This window comes from Triplophysa rosa, linkage group LG23 (assembly GCF_024868665.1).
Source record: "Triplophysa rosa linkage group LG23, Trosa_1v2, whole genome shotgun sequence".
NCBI lineage: Eukaryota > Metazoa > Chordata > Actinopteri > Cypriniformes > Nemacheilidae > Triplophysa > Triplophysa rosa.
The window spans coordinates 18772545-18795283 of record NC_079912.1 but is presented as its reverse complement, the minus strand read 5'-3'; the positions used below and the strand labels follow the sequence as shown (position 1 = coordinate 18795283).

At 40.1% G+C, this 22739-nt stretch overlaps 1 protein-coding gene across 4 annotated transcripts in view; it reads right to left on the bottom strand.

Annotated features, from left to right (window-relative positions):
* The window catches only part of flt1 (fms related receptor tyrosine kinase 1), a 36033-nt gene that overhangs the window by 12740 nt on the left and 554 nt on the right, over positions 1-22739 (bottom strand). Inside the window, exons 2-20 of one of the 4 annotated variants that reach the window (XM_057323022.1) lie at positions 20607-20697; positions 20155-20366; positions 19044-19168; positions 14501-14663; positions 14274-14410; positions 13792-13963; positions 12868-12985; positions 12615-12784; positions 11703-11850; positions 7121-7241; positions 5324-5432; positions 4434-4739; positions 2374-2520; positions 2151-2282; positions 1356-1462; positions 1053-1188; positions 861-965; positions 625-738; positions 350-438 (exon numbers count right to left, since the gene is read on the bottom strand). In XM_057323022.1, coding sequence (XP_057179005.1) covers positions 350-438; positions 625-738; positions 861-965; positions 1053-1188; positions 1356-1462; positions 2151-2282; positions 2374-2520; positions 4434-4739; positions 5324-5432; positions 7121-7241; positions 11703-11850; positions 12615-12784; positions 12868-12985; positions 13792-13963; positions 14274-14410; positions 14501-14663; positions 19044-19168; positions 20155-20366; positions 20607-20697 — 2702 coding nt within the window. Of the gene's footprint in view, positions 1-349; positions 439-624; positions 739-860; positions 966-1052; positions 1189-1355; positions 1463-2150; positions 2283-2373; positions 2521-4433; positions 4740-5323; positions 5433-7120; positions 7242-8002; positions 9650-11702; positions 11851-12614; positions 12785-12867; positions 12986-13791; positions 13964-14273; positions 14411-14500; positions 14664-19043; positions 19169-20154; positions 20367-20606; positions 20704-22739 lie in introns of those variants that run through there. The other 3 variants (XM_057323021.1, XM_057323024.1, XM_057323023.1) reach the window with 3 other exon arrangements.

Here is a 22739-nt window from a genome sequence, read left to right as displayed (position 1 = left end):
TCCAACCCGGTCCCATTCCGTGATCAACAACAGACAACAGAGGGACAACCAGGGAAAAGTAGTAATGGCATAATTAACTTTATTCCTCTGTTGTCCGACATCGACCACAAAACAAGACCAAAGAAATTCTAGAAATTCTATTTTTGATATCAAGAATTATAATTTTTACTAGTAAAATTTGAATTGTTGATATCAAAAATTCATATCCTGAGAATGATTAAAAGCTAATTCGGCTTGCCATAACCACTAAGTGTGTTGTTTTAAAATACTGTGACATTTAGTACATCATCTGTACCGCCACATGCTGAAGCTGAAAAAGAACGACTGAGGAAGTATGATATAGACTCACCCTGTTCAATAGAAAAACCTCTCGTTTGCTCTTAAGGTACGCAGACAGGTTGCCAAACTTGCAATATTCCACTATGACCATTAGAGGCCCTAAAAACATCAGGGAGAAAAAATGACGTCACATATAGCTTAACACACATGGCTCTTTTTATGTCTTTATGTATTTGAACATAGATTTCCTTATAAACTGGAGATGTCATTGAGAATTGCCACATAACAAAACCCAAACTTTGAGTTTCTAGAGTGTTTTACATTCGATCACAGAGAGACGCACACCTCCTGGTTTGGTGCAGGCGCCAAGAAGATTGACCACATTTAAGTGATGACCAATGTGATTGAGGATCTTCAGTTCTGTCATAAGAGCCTTGTGTTCGCTGGGCGTAGCGCCATCTGCAGGGACAGCACAGACATGACTATAAATTCACCACAGTTGAGCTATAGGGTTCCTTACTCATGTAATGCATACTCATTAAATTCCTACCATCTGAACTTTTTTCAATATTATAATATACCTTTAAGCATTTTGACCGCCACCGTGGTGCAGCTGGCTAAATTGCCAATTCCAAAAGCCGAGGCCTGCATGACTTGCCCAAATGCCCCTCGCCCCAGTGGCTTTTCTGGAAGGCAGAAGAATAACACCTATATCAGTAAACACCACGAAGATCAATACATTTTTAAAACACACACATATAATCACATGTTACCTAGTTTAAGGCGTTCACGTGGGAACTCCCATTGGTTTGGGTCGTACTGTAACCTATCGCAGTGCTCAGTCAGAGGCTCCTCCCCCGGGTGCAGGATGATTGGCAGGTACTCTGTTGTCCCATTCGTGGAGTCTGACTAAAAAGGATGCGCACAGACAGCATATCTTTATTTGTTACAAAAACAAATACTTACAGATGCTCAAGATTGTTATCAAATAATTGGCATGGTTGAACAATATACTGTATGTAAGTAACATTTTTAAAGAATTTCTGAATGTTTGCTTCGGGAAGATTGGTTCTCACTTGTTTGAGTTTACGAATCAGCAGTGTGAGAAGCAGCCAGAAGAGAGTGGCCACCACGCATGTACACGCCAGCGTTGGGATCTCCAGAGACAGAGAATCAGAAGAACCTACAGGAAACATAAATCAGTGTTGTCACAAACATCCACAGAACGTGTCGTTGAAAAGGAGACCGTGCCATTTTAAGGTCTCTCCGGCATTGTATATAAGTGACAAACACTGTCCAAAAGTAGCACTGGGAACAGGTAGACACAATAGAATTCATTATTTCCCACTGAGTCTGGCTCCGCCCCCTTTTTAATAGATCGAAACAGTTAAACAACTGAAGGGTTAAACAAGAGGCCATCTGTGGGAAATGAAAATGGGAGACAGTTTCCTTCCTGACCTATCGAAACAGAACAGCGTGGACGTCTGAAAACGAGTTTAGAAGCATCCCATCAGAGAGAATGATGGAGGGAATGGAGAAATCATTCTGAGAAAAATTACAGGAGCTTTTGTGCATATATACAGTTTTGTTTTTGAAAACAAATAGATTTTTTTTCAAAATGTTTCTGTCAATAAATTGTTCAACTTGAAACATGTCTTTTACCATTCCTTTAATTTTTGTTTTAAAGTTATCAATATTAATGTTAAGGCCAACTTTCTACTTGCAAGAGACCACTCTTATGTAAATCCTAATAAATTATGATTGGTTTCACATGTCAGTCAAACAAAGACTTCACTTGCCTAAAATAACTGAGAGTTAAATTAAAACAAATAAAAATGATCCTGAGTATTCTTGTCAGAACAGTTGCATACTTTGAACCCAAATGTAGGCGGAGCTCTCCACAGATCCCCTCTCATTGGTGGCCTCACACGTGTAAAGTCCCTGGTCTTCAGCTGTAATTCGGTCAATATGAAGAGTTCCTTCCTCAGGAAACAGCATAATGCCTGTTTAATAATAAAAAGATCAATATTCATCTATTATTGAATATTCAATCTATTCATCTCTTCATTTCAAATGTATGCACTTTCCACCTACCGGACACCTGTTGGAGTTTGCTCTGGTCCTTATACCATATAATACGGGGTTGTGGAACTCCTTGAGCGGGGCAATGGAGAGTGACCGAGCTGCTAACATTAACATTGTGATGGCTCAGATTTTGTAGCAGCACAGGAGCCTGCAACACTACAGTAGGAGATAAAGAGAGCTGAGGGTCAAGGGTCAAGGGTCATTACACACTATCCTCATGTTTACAGTTTCATCACAAAACTCTAAAAGATGTCTGGGGACATTGTCGGAAACTACTAGCTGTCACGTGTCAGTATGTGTAACCGCCTTTTAATGTAACGGAGTGATTTACGGGGGGCACATGTGCTGTTTTCCGCTATTGTTACCAAAGTGTGAATAGACTGAGTTGTATTTCTTTCACTGCAGATTAAAGCCTGGAATGTTTGAATTGCAGCCATTGGAATGGTGCCATTCAGCAAAATCCCTCTGTTTGTCATAATGACACATTTAGTGACACATGGACATTATTTTTGGGTTAGCCGGCCAAGAACGCCTGGGCTTACAGTTGACCATAGAGATACATGCAAGAGCTGCACAGTGTCACTTTAATTGGTGTAGAATAAACATCGTTTACGTAAAACCTGACGCACCCTTGGGATACATCAAAAAAAGACATGAAGCTTACATAAAAGTAAAATAAAAATAAAAACTGTTTTGTATTAAGATCGACTTCTGCCTCAGATATTTTCCCTCTGGACTCGATTGATTATTGTCTCTTTCCTTTTGTGACAGCGGCTGATTGGCTGATTGTTCTTTGGCCATGTGAAGCAGCCTGTAAATGTGGCATAGTGGGAAGTGCCATTGTGTTTTCTTCCTCCTGACTATATATCTGATTCCCACACCAAAGCGGTTCAGCTTTACGCAGCCTTGGAGTAAGAGGGGCCGCAGGAAGCCCCAGGACCCAGTTCCCAAGGACCCCTTTAGCTCTGTTTTTACTCTTTGTTTCTCTTTCCGCCTCTGTCTCTAAATGTGTGGGTGTCTGCGAGCACATCCTTACGTGACTTAAGTCAGAATCTAAGAGTAGTCCGATGGGTTCTGTTGTATATGTGTGGTGCTCCTCGTTTTTTATATGGAGAAGAACATCACTATTTGGAGAGTGATCGTGTCAGTTATCTTAGTCTTTATTACATCTTTAATAAGCTTGGATTTGGTTGTGAGAATATCTTATTGTGGTGTTAAAATGAATTTAAAGGAATAGTAACCATAAATAGTCCATCATTATTAATTTGCCGTCATTTTTGCTGATGCATACACTCTTCAAAATAAAGGTGCTTAAAAGGTTCTTCACAGCAATACTATTGAAGAACCATTTTTGGTTCCACAAAGAACCATCTCTTTCTTACCTTTTTATAATCTGACGAACCTTTTTTCTCCACAAAGAGCCTTTTGTGACACGGAAAGGTTCTTAGGATGTTTAAGGTTGTTTTTTTTCAATGTTTCTTCTGTGGCATCATGAAGCACCTTTGTTTTTAAGAGTGAAGGTTAATATAGTTTACAAACATAAAAAGCAAAAAATAAAATAGCGGCCTTGAAAATGATTTGAAAACCATGTGAAAATCTCAAAATATTTTGTCTGAGAAATAAACTTTAGTTTAAGTTTGAGGCACTAACATTATTACCTGAGAATAAATCTAAAACTTAAACTGAAATAAAATACATTTATGTATCAATAAAAATAAATACGTTTTTTTACAAATATAATAACATAAAAAACACACATGAATAATAAAAAAATAAAAATTAACATGAAAATTAAAAATATAAAAGGTAACTAAAATATGTTTCAAACATAATTAACACAGAACAGAACTTTAATAACTCCTGCTAAAGTGATGCTTGATGTTATTATCTACACATCTTACAGAAAACGTGTATTATTAATAGATGATAAGAATTCACTTTTGCTTTTCAAAATCTTGTGTTTCATGAAAGAAAGAAATGATGATTTCAGATCTGAGGATGAGTAAACGATGACAGAAAGGTTTTTTCGAATCAGATTGTGAGTGTATGCATTGAACTGTTAGACACACCTGTGACCTCCACTGGCGTATCAAGGTTCATACGTTCTCCTGTAAGCAGGTCTGTGGTGGAGCAGCGGTATGATCCTGAATCCTGCGTGGTCACATTCTTCAGCAGAAGGCGCAGGGTAAGCGAGAACTGCCCTTCTGTGAGCTCCCCTCTGAGAACTGAATGTTCTTCTGATGCTGTGGATTGATTTGTTATTCTATACCACGACAGGTCTGAATAGAGGTGCTTATTGGCTATACAGACCAAGCGAAGGTCTCCGCCTTCTCTGGGCTCTTCCTCTAAAGATGCAACGAAGCCTCCTCTGACATCTGCAATAGTACAAAAAAAGGCCTTTCAGTTTCCCCTTCCTGAACTATAAATCGCTGGTACGGTGACACCAAATACATGCAGACCTACTGGAAACAACAGAGTTAAACAAAGACAGAGAAAACCAGTTTGGAGTGTTGGCCAAGTGGCATTTCTTGTAACCTTTGATGACAATGTTGAATAGCCATTGTCAGTACAAGTAGCAATAAGAAGCTAGTGTAAAGGCTCCTTATTTACTTTAGCTATTTGAAATTTCCCGTGGAAACCGCTCGAGGGTTTCCTGATGGAAGATAATGTTTATCATTCTCGAACACCACCAGCGTTCTCCAAATAACGCGCCACACGAGGAGGCAGTATGATAAGAGCCACAGGTTCCTGTTCATTCCTCCACCCTGTCGCCATGACAACACTCAGGATGGGCTACATCCACTGGCTGAATTTAGCACAGCTTGAAAGCAAACCCTCGAAAACAAGAGGATAGAGGCGGGAAGCACAAGAATGTGTGTGTGTTGGATATGGAACAGGATTGGAGGTTTTAGCATCTTTTACGATTTATCTAGCCATTCACCCAATTCGCTTAAAGTACCTGTGACATAAAAACAAATGTCTAGTTCATCTCTGTCCAGGAAGTTGGATGCAACGCACCGATAGATCCCAGATATCAATGCTTCACCCACTGTTAAAACTCCTACAGTCTGTGGAGACAAAACAAATAGTTACATACCTGAAAAGTTGTAACCACACTCAAACATCAAGAGAGTTTTAAACCATTCCTGAATACATGCCCTCTTTGTGAGGGTAAAGACGTGTGTGCAACACCACCGGAATGCAACGTGCACGGCTGCATGAGGTGATTTACTCAAGTGGGGCACGTTCCTGGACCAACATCCTTGGATGAACAACATGCCCATCAAACGCACGTACCACATCTCTGAACTAACCCTATACCCACCCCTGAAATCAAAGGGCATTGTTCTGTTAAGCAAAGTAAGTCGTTTCACTTCACTTCAAAGTAAATAAATGACCTATCAACAAAATGAATCAGATGTGTAAAGGTGACTATCATTTTTCCAGGAAGGATGTGATGTTTTAATTGTTGATTATACAGCCACGTGCAGAATTTGTTTCACTGAATCTGTTGAATTTGAACAGAAACAAACCCCAGAAGTAACGAAGTCTCCCAATAGCAACGTAAAAGCCTAAGAGAATGCAAAGACGCATGAAAGTTGTGGGATAACATCAGGCTTATTCCATCAAATATTTATTTTGAACTGATCCTAAAATACATGTGTTGTTTAAACATAAATATAAACTTTGCAGTATTCAGTATTTTCTTTATTTTCAATAACGAATCATTATTTTGACCAGTTTGTCCCATTTCTTTTTGTCTTTTTTTAGCAAATAAAGCAACAATATTTTTATTTGGAATTTGGGAGACATTTTGTTACTAGTTCACAGAAATAATAATAAAAAATCATAGTTTTAATTCTGGTACTTCTGATACTGATAACCTTGTCTTCCAACAATTGAATTGGTAAAATAACAATTTAATAAAAAAATTAAAAACATTTTTTTTAAACAACACAAAACTCATTATTTGGTGAAATAGCCCTAATTTTAAATCACAGTTTTTATGTACATATATTGGTCTCCTTTCAGTCTTTCACATTCATAATCATAACTTTATGTTAGCACTGTACTGGAATGGCTGCAGTGTAGAAATCCTGAATTCAAAATGCAAGCAATTTTGAAGTTGTGTATTATTTTTTGCCAGAGCTGTAACAAAAATAATCCTAATGCTATTTCTACTAACTTTATGCATTTCCCTAAACAACTCTAATTTACCAAAACAAGACATTTTAGATCGATTAGAATGTTGTTCAGTTCCCAACACCACTTCAGAAGGATGCTAATCCAGAAAGATGTTCTGTCTGGTAACTAACTAACTCATTTTGGGGCGGTTTCCCGGACAGGGTTTAAGCCTAGTCCCAGACTAATTTAAACGTTAGAGGTGTCTTGATCAAAAACAACTTGTACTGACATATCTTAAAATATAACAGCGAGATTGTTTTGTCTCAAGATGCACACCAGTAATGTTTTTTTGTCAAATATGTTTTTTAAAAAGACTTAAATATCCTAATTTAACTAAAGCCTAGTCCTGTTTTAAGATAATCCCTGTCTGGGAAACCATCCCTTTATGTTTTAACCACCATATGCGTTTCTATCCAACTAAACCGAACTGGCATCTGATCACAGATTTATCATCAGATGCACTTGTGTTGCAAACATGGCTCCCGGGCGAGTTCTGCGTTCACATCCTCACGTTCTCTCTTGTGTTTGAATGAAATCTGTCCGCTATCAGGTCGCCCACTTTAACTCTCACCTTATTCTTCCCTTGCAACACTTCCTGTCTGTTGCTGATGGTCAGGATGGGATTGTGGGTGGACGTGACTTCTGTCTTCTCACCGACTGCAATCCAGGAGGAAGGAGGAGGCTTCTCGCATCTTAGAGAGAGGAAGACAGGACAAGAGAAAGAGGAAGAGAATGATGTTCTGATCGAGACACAGATGTGCGCTGCAGCTGCGGCCCGAAGAGAATTTCCGATCTTAGGTCCCTTGGGAATTCATTTTTCCACTGTGTTCGTCTTACTATGATTTCTTTTTTGCTGTGTGTGTATATTTGTGGTCCCTATCAGGATGTGGTGACACTCCATTAGCAGCGTGATGGGTTTGGATGTGTTCCCTTTCCTGTCTGTAAATCATCCCGACTGCGTTTCTAAATGTTTCAACCTCTCATCGACTTTACGCACCAACTTAACATTTACCCGATTATATTATCCATGCCAGTTCTGAAAGGTTCCTAATCTTTGGAATGTGGTTCTGGTGGCCCGTGATGATGGGTATTTGTCCGTGACCGTGTGCCCACCGCCCAGTACCCCTCCCTGCCTTTGACATCTCTCTCTGATTGCTTTTCCTATTTGGCTGAGATAGTGAGTCTTCTGTCTTCATATGTCCCACCCTAATCATGACAACAGCATTTTTTGGACACACACTCCATTCTCCCACGGCTCTCCAGGAAGAGTCGCTCGCTCACCCTCTCTCTAGACGCACACACACACACACTTCATACGGTTTCATCACAAACACACATTCTCGATTCATGCCAACACACATGTACCCTTTGTGCCTGTGTACAGTATTATATACTGATCATGTAAACATATCAAATCGAAGCTGTTCTGTTTTCTAGAAATGCAGTCTTGCTGAAGCGTTGAATAAAAGATCAGTTTATTATATCAGTCAATAATTCAGCTACACCTTTGCTATCAGTGACAACTTCACATATACCGTTTTTTTAACCAAATAGACCATATTGTACAAATGATGTCAAGCAAAATTTAATGTAAAAACAAATACATTTGATATAAACACATACATTAGATATTACAAAATACATTTTTTATCAGTGGTTCTTACACATTTGGCAATTATTGAGATTTACCATAAGTAAGTTAGTCGTATAAAATTATTAAATATTAGACTCATATATTACTCATAGACAATCTGTATAAAAAGGGACGAATCACATTAGGAGAGACCCGTAAAGTGGAAATCAGTCACGCGCGCACACACACACACACACACACACACACACACACACACACACACACACACACACACACACACACACATACTCAAATGGACTTTCTTTCGATACACACTGAACAACATGGACACGCACGCACGCGTACAAACAGATCTATTAAACACAAAACAAAGCAACTGTAAAACACAGCATCATCATAAAGAGGAAGAGTGTGATAGAAATTTGACACAGAATTGCTGTCATTCATTTCTGACCCATTGAACTCCTACACAGCAGGGATTCCGGGCCAATAGCTTGGAAAAATAAAATATAAATCCAAATAGCGAGCCTTGTTTTTGTCTGCATTCGTCGGCTCGCGTCAAGATGTAGAAACAGAATATTTCATCGTGTGCAATTTGAACTCACAGCTTTTCGTGGATGTTAGAACAATAACTGATGATTTGGGCTTGGAGATGGAGACTTGGTTCATACATCCTTTATAGTACCACTCAAGAACACAAAAAGCAAAGCAGCACCAGGCAGTGTTGGCAATGTATGGATGGGGGATTGCACACTTCTTGCAACAACAAAAAAAACACACGTTGAAAAATCTCCAAGTGAAGAAATGGGAATAAATTACAATGCAGTTTTCGGGGGTGCAGAGATATCAGCCTCTCCTCCTTGTGTGAGCCCAGACGTGGATCCTCACCCCCGTGTGCAGGGGGTCATGTCCCAGCACGAGCTGCTGCAGGGGGGCACGTCTCTGGGGTGGTTGCCATGGAAACCATCCTGGAAGGAAGCTGGCACAAGCCTTTGGAGGGGCACTGGCTGTAGCAGGGGACGGTGGTTAATCCATAATTGGGATGGTGGTTGTGTAAGGGTTGTTGACAGCGTCTATGCAGTGGGACAGGTGAGTGGCCGGGGATTGGTAAAGTGGGGATGGAGGGTGGGGGGCCTCAAGAGGGGGGAGTGTGGGATCAGGGACTCTCAAGAATAGATCAAGCTCCTGAGGAAGCGAACTGTGCCACGTTTGAAGACCGAGGGACAATTACGCTGCTGGGAAGCTGTCTCGCGTCGGGGAGGAAGCCAAACAACGAGAGGAAAAGCGCTCTGATTTTTCGCACAGGAAGCCCGTCTGCGCCTCCTGCCTGGTTGAGATAAGAGTGCTGCCGTTCCCATGGCCGAGCTCAAGCCCATCCAGCCGCTATCAGGCCGGACCGGCCCACATCTCCACTCTCCCTGGGCCTCCTCCACCGCAGCGTCAGGCCAGCCGCGCCGGGCTGCTATAAAGAATAAGGGCCTGAGTCAGGATCCAGCCAGTCAAGACCTCTCAACAGAACGTACATACAATACCTTTCAATGATCAAGCTTTAAGCAGTTCTTTGATTTCTTACATTCTATGTTCGCTTTACTTGCTCTAACGAGGGGTCTCTTAAAGAGGTCCCATGAAGTATGTGGACACACTTGGGATACATGAATGTCATTGCATTATATAACAAGTTTCTTTTAACCAACACCTGTGGTTACTCTGCTTGGACGCCTATATCTAGGTCTGATATTTTGTTGTTTCATTTAATAGGGATTTTTTATAGAATTTTACGTGTCCAAATATTTTGGGGGCCTCTTTAATGACTTTTAAAGGCACAGTACACCCACAAACCAACATTCTCATCATTTGCTCACCCTCATGTCATTCCAAACCTGCATGACTTTCTGTCTTCCGCGGAACACAAAAGTAGATATTTTGGAGAACGTCGGTATCCAAACAACATCATTTACTTCTATTGTATGGACAAAAAGCCACTTTCAAGACATTTCTCAAAATATCATCTTCTGTGCTCCACAGTAGAAAGAGTCGTATACAGGTATGACATGAGGGGGAACAAATGATGACACAGTTTTGATCGAGAATATTATAGCAGATAGGACACCAAAGCATCGCTTAAGAAATGTAGGATGGTGCAGGACTTGATGAACAGATTTCAGTAATATTATACTGTACTTTCTTTTTTAAACGGATTACTTTTGTGTATGCTGGGCTAATGTCACAAATCTAGCATGCCACGATGGCAGTACAATGAAGGGAAGCCTGATCTAAAAATGGACACATTTATAGGAGAGCACAGTTTACGGCAACAAAGACCACGTGGAGTACAACTTTCAGGAAATGTTTGATTTTTGACTAAATTTAAGCCGAAGTGTTGTGTTCCAGTACAGTACGCATCTGTCTATATGGGATTAAGTTGGAATGCATGCGCATGCGCATGGGTGCATCTTATGAGTAATGCACGCCGGGTTGTTCTCATGAGAACAGTGGATATGTGGTGTGTCAGATATTCAAGAAGGCATGGCAGGATGCGTCTGAGCAATCACAATAATAAACAGCCAGCGTTCTGCACGGGAAGTTCATTTAATCATAGTGTTTGATTTAGAAACGAACAGATCGTGCTTGTAAGCACGGAACTGGGCTCTTTTGAAGTGCTTTTTTCTGCACTTTCAACTCCGGGTTTAATTCAGTTCTGTGACTGTACCAGGCACACATTCACACAAATACACACAAGGGTCCGCATCCACACAGAACATGAATAGAGACGCACACATGAAAGGCCTTCTCAAGCATCTGTTCCACAGACTAAGAGGAAACCCTGTCTGAACACATGCTGAAATAGACAAAACAGGTCCCTATTGACAAAACATACACACACACACACACACACACACACACACACACACACACACACACACATACATATACTGTATATTGTGTGTGTGTACAAGACAAATGTCTCCCGTCATACAGTATGTGCATTCGTTCTAAAAACAACACATCAAACACACTGTGACCAGGTACAGTGTGAAATAACCGGAGTGTTTACATTTGTCATAAAAATGGTTTCAGGACATTACGCAATGATGGAGAGGATATCTAACTTAGTCAAGTGTGGGAAATCCAAGCCCAGCAAAATGACATTGTCTCGCATGTTTTTCCACCTGGATCAAATACTAAATTTAATGTGACTGAATATTTGGCCCTGACCCAGTATTCTTCACTGCATCCCCTTCCTCGGTGACCAAAGAGCTCTATGAGTCAACTTTAGAAAGTTCACTGTAATGCTTTCACTTTTTTGAAAGGTAATAGTATGAAATTAAATGTTTGAAGAGTTGGGAGAAGTCCCTTTTATACCGAGCATTACTTTTATATTTGGAAAAATGCTGGTTTTATTTATTTTCCACTCACGTAAGTATGGTTTGATCAGCATTTTTGGCCTTGATTGGCAATTAAAGGTAGGTTCAAGTTTTTGGTGCCAGCATATCTAATACAGTATATAAAAATACTATTAAATAAACAGGATATGTTTGTGCACGCATGGCGAACTTACAGGCCTTTCGGAGGGCACGGATGCCACAGCCACTGAATTTGAGGGGGTGGAACTCCGTGAGAGGTGCAGTGGAGGGCTCGTCTGACGCCTCGCTGGACGGTCGCAGGCTGTGGTGAGGACACGCTCTTCTCTCCAATCTGTGGCTTCACTGTGAACGGATTTCCACAGAAAAGCTGAGTCTACAGGTCTTATTTTATTATCAGCGGCATAGCAACTATTACAGTTTAGACAAGGGACTCCGCCATTTTTTTAACCACCATTTAATAATGAGAACTTTATTAAGGTGATGAAAAACTACCAGTCATATAAAAGGCGGCTTTAAGACCCAGCAGAAACTTCGACAAACTGTTTGCTTCTGCAGTAAACTGCACCAAACGTCACATGCCTAGAACCCATCTACTGTAAGTACTCCTGGGCAAATGTATACATTACATGTCTTATATTTATAAAGCGGTTTAAGCTTATGTTCCCACCACACACTATTCAAAGTTCTTTCTTTCTTTAACACTTTTTTTACAACTGTTTGCTGAACGTGTAGCTATAGATTAAATGGTAACACTTTACAATGGGGTTGTATTTGTTAACATTTAGTTAATGCGTTAGCTAACGTGAACTAACAATGAACAATACTACATCATTTATTAATCTTAGTTCATGTTAATTTCAGCATTTACTGCTACATTTTTTTTAATGAAAAGTTGCAACTGTTAACATTAGTTAATGCACAATGATCTACCATGAACAACTGTATTGACATTAACTAACATTAACAGGGATTCATAAATGTTGAAAAACTATATCGCTCATTGTTAATTCATGTTAGTTCATTTACTAATGTTAACAAATACCTTAATAAAACACCTGAACAATTAAATGTATTGTAACACCTGAATAGAGTATCAAAAGTCTCACCGTTTACCACCACTGTGGTTGTGAGGTTTTGATAAAGTCCATACTGCTGGATTCCAGTGAGGATGGTGTAGAGTCCTGCGTCCTCTTCAGCAACATCCCGAATGACCAGCGAATACCCATCAACATGGTAACGAGAACACTGCTCGGAAGCCACCATCGCATCCTTCAACCTAAACAAACAGATTTAGTTAAGATTAATGTGTATAATGAAAAAAAAAGTACATCTCAGTTATCTAATCATGTGAAATCTTACCAGATGATTTCTGGTGCAGGGAAGGCCCTTAGTTTTGGGCTAAGACGGAAAGATTTCTGTCCCGCAGAAGCCTGAACCACAGGGCCATCTCTGTGCTTGAGTCGAATGAAAGGCTTGTCTGGAAACAAGCAAACAAGCATGTGGAGGACTGGAACTATAGATCATGTTAAATGTGGGGACTCAAATGACATGAGGGTTACGATGCAAGGTAAAAAGTGGATATTTACTTCACCCAAAAATGAAAATACTGTCATCATTTACTCACCTTCGAGTTGTTCCAAATCTGTATAAATGTCTAGATATTTGAAAGAATGCTTATAACCAGACAGATTTTGCCCCCCATTGACTCCCACAGTAGGAAAAAATACAATGGTCGTCAATAGTACCTCAGAACTGTTGTTGGTGTCTATTTGTGAAACATTTCTGTCTGTGTATGTAATTTTATTGAGATGTTGTGAAGCACTTTGGGCAACTGGTGTTGCATTAAACTGTGCTATATAAATAAATAAACAAAACAAAAACTAACAAACAAAACAGGACTGTTTGCTGTCCTACATTCTTCAAAATATCTTCTTCTGTGTTCAACAGAACTAAAAGATGATAAAGTAATATTTCCTACTACGGGAGTCAATGGGGGGCAAGATCTGTCTGGTTATAAGCATTCTTCTAAATATCTTTCTCTGTGTTCATCAGAACAAAGACATTTATAAAGATTTGAAACAACTCGAAGGTGAGTAACTGATGACAGAATTTTCATTTTTGGGTGGGTGAAGTGTCCCTTTAAAGGCGAAACTAAAATGCAAGATTAGCCGATTTTACAATGAACTATTTACACAGACAGTATGGCCAGTGGTTTGATATCCCCGTGTTAAAAAGATACTTGTGCAAAATTATTGGAATAAGAAAATCATCTCAAAAACTCACCATAGACAATGACGGTTGTATTTGTGTCTCTCTTGGATGGACCACTTGTCACGTGACATTTGTAAAGTCCTCTGTCTGATTTGCTTAGTCTGGGGATGGTGAGAATGCTGTAGAACAGCATGTTGGTTCGGCTACTCGCTATGCGTCTGATGACGGTGCCAGAGCCATTAGCCTGCAGTAAAAAACAAAAAATGTGTGACACAAACACTCATTTTGTCCTGTTGAGAGAAATATAAACAACATGGTTTGCACAGGAAAGGAGGGTTACAAAACAGCCGTCCTCAGCAGAAAAAAGGTTTTAAACACCAATTATAAAAAGTTATTTTCCGTAATAATACCACCTTTTTTGCACAAACTAGGAAATCTATGCTAGTTAACCTCAGGAAAATAGTTTTGCCCCTTATAGCCTTCCAGTTTTATTGAACTGAATATCAAATATCATATTCCAGTAACAAATGTAAATTCATACAGTTAAAACCCACCTTCCCGGGGTAAGTCCAGCTTATGGACACTCTAGAGTTCCATTCAGCGGTTACTGTGCAGTTCAACGCTAACATTTCCCCTTGTAACGTGTGCACCAAACCCGTGCTGTTCAAATATACATCCATGATCTTATTCACTGTAAAAGAAGGAAGATCGAAGATTCAAGAAGGTCAGAACATGCAATACATCTTCGCATTTAAGCCCAAACTCGAAAAAAAGTGCTTACCAGGCCTGTGAGTCAAGAATTTGTTGGTGTATTTGACCCCATTGACGATAGTCTCACAAGAAAAAAGTCCAATGTAGAAGAATGTGGGGCTACGGACGGTGAAACCGTGCTTGCTGTTCCAGGTGATGCTTCTGTGATCGGGGACCAACCGGTGTAAAGGAAACTGCAAACATCAAGAAGAAAAACTATGATAAGAAAATGTACACGATTAGCATTATCACTACATCACATTAAAGGTCCAGTGTGTAACTGGAGGATCTATTGACAGAAATGCAGTTTAACATAGCCTACATATGTAACTATGTCTTCAGAGGTGTATAAAGACCTTATATAATGAAGAGTTATGTTTTTATTTCCTTAGAATGAGCTATTTCTGTCTACATACACAGCGGGTCCCCTTGCATGGGATTCGCCATGTTGTTTCTACTGTAGCCCTAAACGGACAAACTCAACTCAACTCAACTTTATTTATATAGCGCTTTTACAATTTTCATTGTTACAAAGCAGCTGTACATGAGACACATTGACTACAAGCAAAACAATCAAAGTTGTACCTGCAAAAACAAGAAAAGGTTGAAAACACAGAAGACAGACACACCCACACACAAAACACTCCACACACACAACACGCACCAACACACACAGACACAGAGACACACACACACACGGATGCGCACGCACACACACACACACACACCACACACACACACGTACGTACACAGACAAGTACGCACACACACACACGCTCAGTGAGAGCACACATTTAGGATAAAGGAGAGAGAAGCACAGGTCAAATATAGCAGATAATAAATTCCTATATGCAATATTAATTAAGTAAAACTTTAAGATTCTAAAGCAGCCCCCCCGGTCAGGCAGATAGTGCAAAAACAGTATGCAAACGGTGGCGAGGAACCCAAAACTCTAATCGAGAAAAAAAACCTCAGGAGAACCCAGGCCCAACCAGGGGATTCCAGTTCCCCTCTGGCAAAAGCTGCTGCCTCTGCACAAGCTCCAGAGAACTTGCACAACAAGGCTAAATAAAATAAATAAACTTAATAATAAAATAAATTATAGTTTAAGATTATCATTAATAATCTAATAGCATTTGAAGTTTTGTGGTGAAGACATGTCAAGAGACCGCGTCCTTCTTTATCCAGCTCTATCATCTCAGCTCTTGTCAGGTCCCCACTTCCCATTCTCCGCTCTACCATCAGGTCAGGCCATGAACTGCATCCTGCTCGCTGTGGTAACCTTGGAACAATGAGACAAGACTGGCTGAGAGTAGAGTACTGTTCTGTACTCTTTGATGCAACAAGTACATCAGTTGTGTTTTTGGTTCCGGTTGATCTAACTAATGCAGCCTAAACCCTCTGAAGATTTATATTATGGAAGAGTAGTGTATGCAAGATTAAAAAGATGCGTCTTTAGTCTAGATTTAAACTGACAGAGTGTGTCTGCCTCCCGGACAGTGCAGGGAAGACTATTCCAAAGTTTAGGCGCTAGATAGGAAAAGGATCTACCACCTGCACTTGATTTTGAAATTCTAGGTATTACCAACTGACAGGACGCCTGAGAGCGTAATGCACGTGAAGGACTGTAATACAAAAGGAGTTCATTCAAGTACTGAGGAGCTAAACCATGTAAGGCTTTATAGGTAATAAGCAAGATTTTAAAGTTAACGCGATGCTTTATAGGTAACCAGTGCAAGGTTGACAGAACCGGGCTAATATGTTCATACTTTTTTGTACGTGTAAGAACTCGAGCTGCCGCGTTTTGGACCAATTGGAGTTTTTGTAATAAGCCTGCAGGGCAACCACCTAACAGTGCATTACAGTAATCTAGTCTTGATGTCATGAATGCATGAATTAACTTCTCTGCATCTGAGATTGACAGCATATGACGTAGTTTAGATATATTCTTAAGATGGAAAAACGCAATTTTACAGGTGTTGGCGACGTGGCTCTCAAATGACAGATTACTATCGAATAGAACGCCAAGATTCTTTGCTGACGACGAGGGTTTTATGGAACATCCGTCAATAGTTAAACAGTATTCTTGGTTGTTACTTATAGCAGTTTTCGGTCCAATAAGTAACACTTCCGTTTTGTCCGAGTTCAGTAATAAAAAGTTGTTACTCATCCAGTTTTTTATATCGACTATGCATTCCATTATTCGATGGAACTGCTGTGTTTCATGAGGCTTCGAGGAAATATAAAGTTGAGTATCATCAGCATAACAGTGAAAGCTAACTCCGTGTCGCTTTATTATATCTCCTAGAGGTAGCATGTATAATGCGAAGAGCAGAGGCCCTAAGACTGCTCTACAGAGTGCGTTTGGTAAATACGTTATCGCCTTCAGCAAAGACACGAAAATGTGACAACATCTTAGCCCTGTGTCAGTTGCCGTAGTGCTTCGAAGGGAGGGCTGGAGTGAGCCGTTGGTTGCAATTCGCAACCTCATCACTAGATGCCGCTAAAATCTCCACATTGCTACTTAAGAATGTAATTCCTGTTTGCTTTCACTAAAAGATCGGCATCGTGGATAAAAAACAAATTGCCGCGCAAATGGTAGTGCACTGCCCTCGCAATGCCGCAGTTGAGTTCAAGGAACACGTGCACTGGTCAACTAATACCTTAAATGTTGCACTTTCGGTTTAAACCTGATTCGGCCCGGATACACAGGGTGGGTTCAACAGTGCATCGTCCTTCAGAAATTCCTTCAGAAATTCAGAAAAGAGCGGTGTTATGACTCTGTTTACTTCCATGTCCAATGGAGGAAATGTTTACAGGCTTAGATGTGACACTTTGGAAGTGTCCTGCCCTTTCTCAGGGGATCAGGTGAATGCTCCCCGCCCCCAAATTATCCCTTTTCCTAGCAGGCCGTCCTGTGTTAGGTAAGCAATTATACAAGAACGTACCAACCTAATAGCCGAGGTACACATGCTCATTATTGATGAGTCATTACCGACAGTGACCGCAAATGTCCTTTCAGGAAATGTAGGATTATGCAATGTATTAAATATTCATAAGATTATATAAGGCTTCATATAGCATCCCCTTCGTTTTTCATAACCTTCATACACCACTCCCACCACCACATCATCTCATCCAAGTATGTCTAGCTGCTATCTCCAACATCTCTCCATCTTTTAGAGATGATAGACCTCCCATGTGCGGGAAGGTGAGGATGTGGAAACGTGACTCCAGTCCATCTCCTCACATCCTGTTACTACAGGATATAGACATTGTGGCTAGGCCCTCAGGTCAGCTCTGGAAGGGCCTCGCTGGCTACTTTCACAGCTTCAGCGAGAGCACAGTCGCCTGGGTATTGTTCCCAACGCGAGAGGTGCAAGATTAAAGATACACTGCCAAGTACAAAACCCTCTCAGGAAAAAAACACTCTACCACTGTGACAGCCCAACTGTATTTATAGACCGGTTAGCTTTTGTATATCTGTGCACAGGGTCGGCAGGACATAAACACGGCAAACAGAAATGAAATGTGGTGCTTTTTTGAGGCGAAGGGAGGAGAGGGATGTTAGCGTATCGTTAGCGTATCCTAAAACAGTTTCCATCCTGCATGAGAGGAGCCAAAGGCAGGACGAGGGGAACTGGTCAACTTGTTCCTTTCCGTTTCCGTGCCTCATTTGAAATTCATCCTGAAACGCTTCAGGACGTTTTTAAACTCTCTTGAGACAGTCGGTACCCTTTTTAAAGTCATCATATTTGTTGTGTATTCGTTATCTCGAACTGTAAAAGTGAAGAGAAGTGGTAACATTTGTGGTTCCACAGACTGCCGTATTCTCTAGGAATCTCTACGGGGTTTCTAAAGGAACCATTGACAGTCTTGGATTTGTTCTTTTAACTTATAGGTTACATTTTTGTGTGTTCCTCCGATTGCTGTCCTTTTTTCAAAATCTCAATCAGGAATTTCAATCGGGGCTTCAAAAAGCTTTTGTTTTTTATAGTCTACAGTGCAATCGAATCTATTGCACAAATAATGATTTTGACACCTTTTCATTAAAAAAGATCAATTCCACAAATGTGTTCATTCTACCAGCTGTAAAAGACATCAGTCCACGCGAGGCGGTGCGGGCACTTTAGACCTGGCATCATCTTCTTGGCTAAGCACAGCGCCAACAGGACAAAGGAAGCTGTAGGCGCCGCTCACTCTGAGCATCGTTTTTTAAAGAATCGATGTCACGCTGAGCCAGAAAGACCTTTGTACACCCCTGCCCACGCTCGCACACACATCCGACCTGGCACAAACAGATGCTTGCCCTTACAACCCGCAGGGATGCTCTGATAAGGACAGAATGGGGATTGATTTATGAATGAGATTCCATCTGGAGGATAAACTCCATAGAAATGAGGAGCTGGGTGTTGAGGAGATGGTTAAAAAGTTGGTGAAGATAATCAGCAAATTCTAACCAAACGCAACAAGAGACAAACTTGTAGGACGATACAGGATGCAATTAAATAGATCAGACAATCAAACTACAGAGGAGTGAATATGTCTGCTTGGCTCAAAGTTGAGAGTCTCACCTTGACCAATGACACTTTGGCGTCGGGGTGTGTGACCCTGCAGGGGAAGACTAAAGGCTCTCCTTCTTTCATGTACACCACGTCTGGGATCTCAGACTGCACCTTCACGAATGGCCGCTGGCTATCTGAAACGCCAATACTGGGGTCAGTAACAAACAGATGCTCAAACATGCACAACATACAAACACTAGACAGACAACAATTAAAAGTCTGCAAAAAAAGAGAGATCGCTTGCTTGTTTTTAGACTCTCTCCCTCTCTTTGTTGTTTACTAGTTTGCTTGCACTTTCGTCCCAGTTGCAATATTCGCGTGGCAATGAAAGGCTTTGGGTGTTGCTCACCCTATTGTTTGGCGCTCTGGTGTTCTTAAAGGAAAGAAAATATCTGAACATTTTAACAAAAGTACCCCAAGGACTTCTGGATGCTTCCTTGTCGTGCTTTGATTCAATATAAAAGACGGAGGGTGAGGCTAAATCGACATGGCCGCAGGAGCGATTGATGGCCCTCAGGGGCCTTGTTGGCTATTCGGGGACCGCACCTAATGACCTGAGGCACCTGGCCTTCCTTAATGCCTGGCCAGTCAAAGAGGCTCTTCTGCCCCTGCATGCCCTCAAGATGCCCACTCCCATGCAAAGACACACATCCTAACAAACATGCACACACCCCTGGTGCCACGAAGACACCGTATCTTCTATCCTTGTTACCGACCTCCGCCCTCCACCCCGTCGCGGCACAGGATGCGGACAGCCGGGCTGAGGGAGATAAATAAGGCCGGGTACCCTGGGAAAGGCTGCCCAGGAGCTGAGCCTTTCAACAGCTGGAACTATTTCTGTCCTCTCGAGGTGGCACGTTAATGAAAGTAACAGTTTAAATATAAACAACCGTGAGGACTGAGTACCGCAAAACAAAAAACACTAATGTGAAACTGCGCCAGACACTTGCTGAGTGGGATATTTTGCACGAGAGAAAATGGTGTTTGGATATTATGCGCTTCGCAAACCTTCCTGTTTAGCATTAAGAAACGGAAACGGTCAGTGAGATGGCCAGCGATTGACGGGAAGCTGGAAAGAAAGGGGTTTATGGGTTTGTAGCGTTCACCTGAAAATTCTTACCTGTGATATAGACGTACACAGAGGCTGGTTTGCGCTGCTTTTGACGGTACCGGCAGCGGTAAGAGCCAGTGTGTTGAGCTAAAGCAGGACTCAGTGTCAGGCGGCTACAGTACTGCTTATTTTTCTTCCCACAAGGAGATTCCTCTATCTGGGTGCCATGATAGACTTTCGGAACACTTGATGGCAAAACCCACTGAAGCTCCCAGCGTCCCCTGAAACATCACAGAATAAATCCGTTATTTCGGCCATCTCAATGATCAATTTACAGTGGGGTGCACATTTTCAATGTTATCTCAGACTTTTGGACCATCTTTCTTGCAAGCGTCTTCACAATCTCCCGAACGCTCCTCTCATATTGCTTTATTGCATTCCTACCGACCATCATCTTCATCACCTCTGTTTATCGTAAAGAAACATGCAAGTCATCCAAAATTCTGTTGTGGATCACTCACCTGCAGTTTAGCTGAAGTGTCTGGTTTGTCTCTATGATAAGCTGCTTCTCAGTAACATCCAACACTGGGGAACTGAACTTTCCTTTTGGGTCTGTATCTTTCAGATAGAAAACAGAAAGGCATGCTTGAAATGTCACGAAAAGGTTCTTGTGATGTTTGCAACTGCAAGTGATTGCTTACAGTGATGTTAAACACATTTACATGAATGAAGTCTGTATGGAACAGGTGACAGATGTCTACAGGATAAGTGAAATGAAACAGGTCTGGTAATACAAATCAGATTATCATAAAGTAACTTTGACTTATGATAATTAAGAAATAACCTCTGTGATGCCAGCGACAGTATATCTGAACTCAACAACACATTAGGTCACTGTAAAAATATGTATTCTTTTCTATATTCTTTATATTTTCTGACTTTGTTTGACAAACCTGTTTAAATATCATTCAAATGGCTCAACATCATATTTTCCTATTTTATTTTTTACATTTAACGAGACACTGCTCTAGTCTGTTATTTAAAATGATTAACTATAATATTATTTATTAATAAATATTTGTTAAAATATGCACTTTTTCATATGTATATGCTTTTTCGTTTAAAAACAAATACTTTTGAGAAGTAATGCACGTTTAAAATTAAATATGATTTAATCCTAAAATAATTTCATGTTTCAATGCACTTGAAACCGCTCTCACCATTGTTTGTCGTTTTTAAACCGTTATAGCATAATTTCCTTTCTATCATTTATACTTTAATGCGCAGGCCATACGCCGTCTATACATTATAATGGTATTGTAGTAAACCAATGAAAAAGGAAGTATGGAGTCAAGCACTTTTTCCCACATTGAATCCCGCAAGGCATTTAAACAAGCTTGTTATCAGCCTGTCCACACGCTATGGTTCCGTTTCAGAACCCCCCTGACAAGAGCCTTTGGCACTAATTACAGGGTTAAAACCTGCCAATTCCAACAAAACCGTTGACGTCATATTTGATTAAATGCTATTTACCAACCAGAAACAAATCGATTTTAAAATGCTGTATTTGGGGTATTGGCTTTTTGAAGTAGACTTTATTATTCATAATTAGTGTTAAGGACTTTACAAACGTTTTTTTGTCATTTGTCCAGAACCTTTTTTCAAAAACCATGTTTTTTATTGTGCATTTCAATTAATATAAATCAAACTGCAGTTGGTTTGATTTGATTTAAGGCACAATAACTAAAAAAATACAGCTAACTAACACAATAAAAACATGATAACATAATAAAAAACATGATTCTTGAATTTCTTTTAAAAACGGAGTTATCTCATTTTGGAACCAAACTCTTCAGATTATTTTAGTGCGCAAAAAATATATATATGTATGAGATAACTCCGTTTTTACATTTCTTCAAAAATCACGTTTTTTATTGTGCATTCCAATTAATATCAATCAAGCTGCAGTTGGTTTGTTTTGATTTAAGCCATAATAACAACAAATACAGCTAACTAACACAATAAAACACAATAAAAACGTGATAAAATAATAAGTTATCTCATTTTGGAACCAAACTCTTCATATTTATAATGATAGTTGTCCGATTAAAACTACTGTTGGTGATTTTTTTCCAAATAAGGATAGTGAAAGCGTTCTTGTTTTGTTGTAATTGTTTTAATGAACAATAAAATACACGAAACACATTAAAATATTTCATTAAATATATCAAATATAAAATGATTAAAAACAGAATACTAAGGAATACTATTTAGCATACTAATACTATTCTAAAGAGAATATGACTACTATTTTTATGTTAAAAATATATTTTTTATTTAGATTTTTAAATGATGGATCATTTTGATGAATTTGAGGAATAATCGCTAGTGAATAGACTAATTTATGAAGTTTTACATATTTTACAAGCGCCTGTCTGTATGCTTTTAAGCACGCAATAGGAAGTATCTTAATGGAATGGGTTGATTCATGAATCCTTTTTTCCATCCTGTGATGTGTAGACACCAATAAAAAAACACTATACGTAAAACTCACGCACTAGTGTGTACAGTACATGGGTTCACCCCCTGCTTCCTCCCACTGTGTCTGTTTTAGCTATAACACACTGATTAGCTCTGGTTCCTGCCTGCTCGAA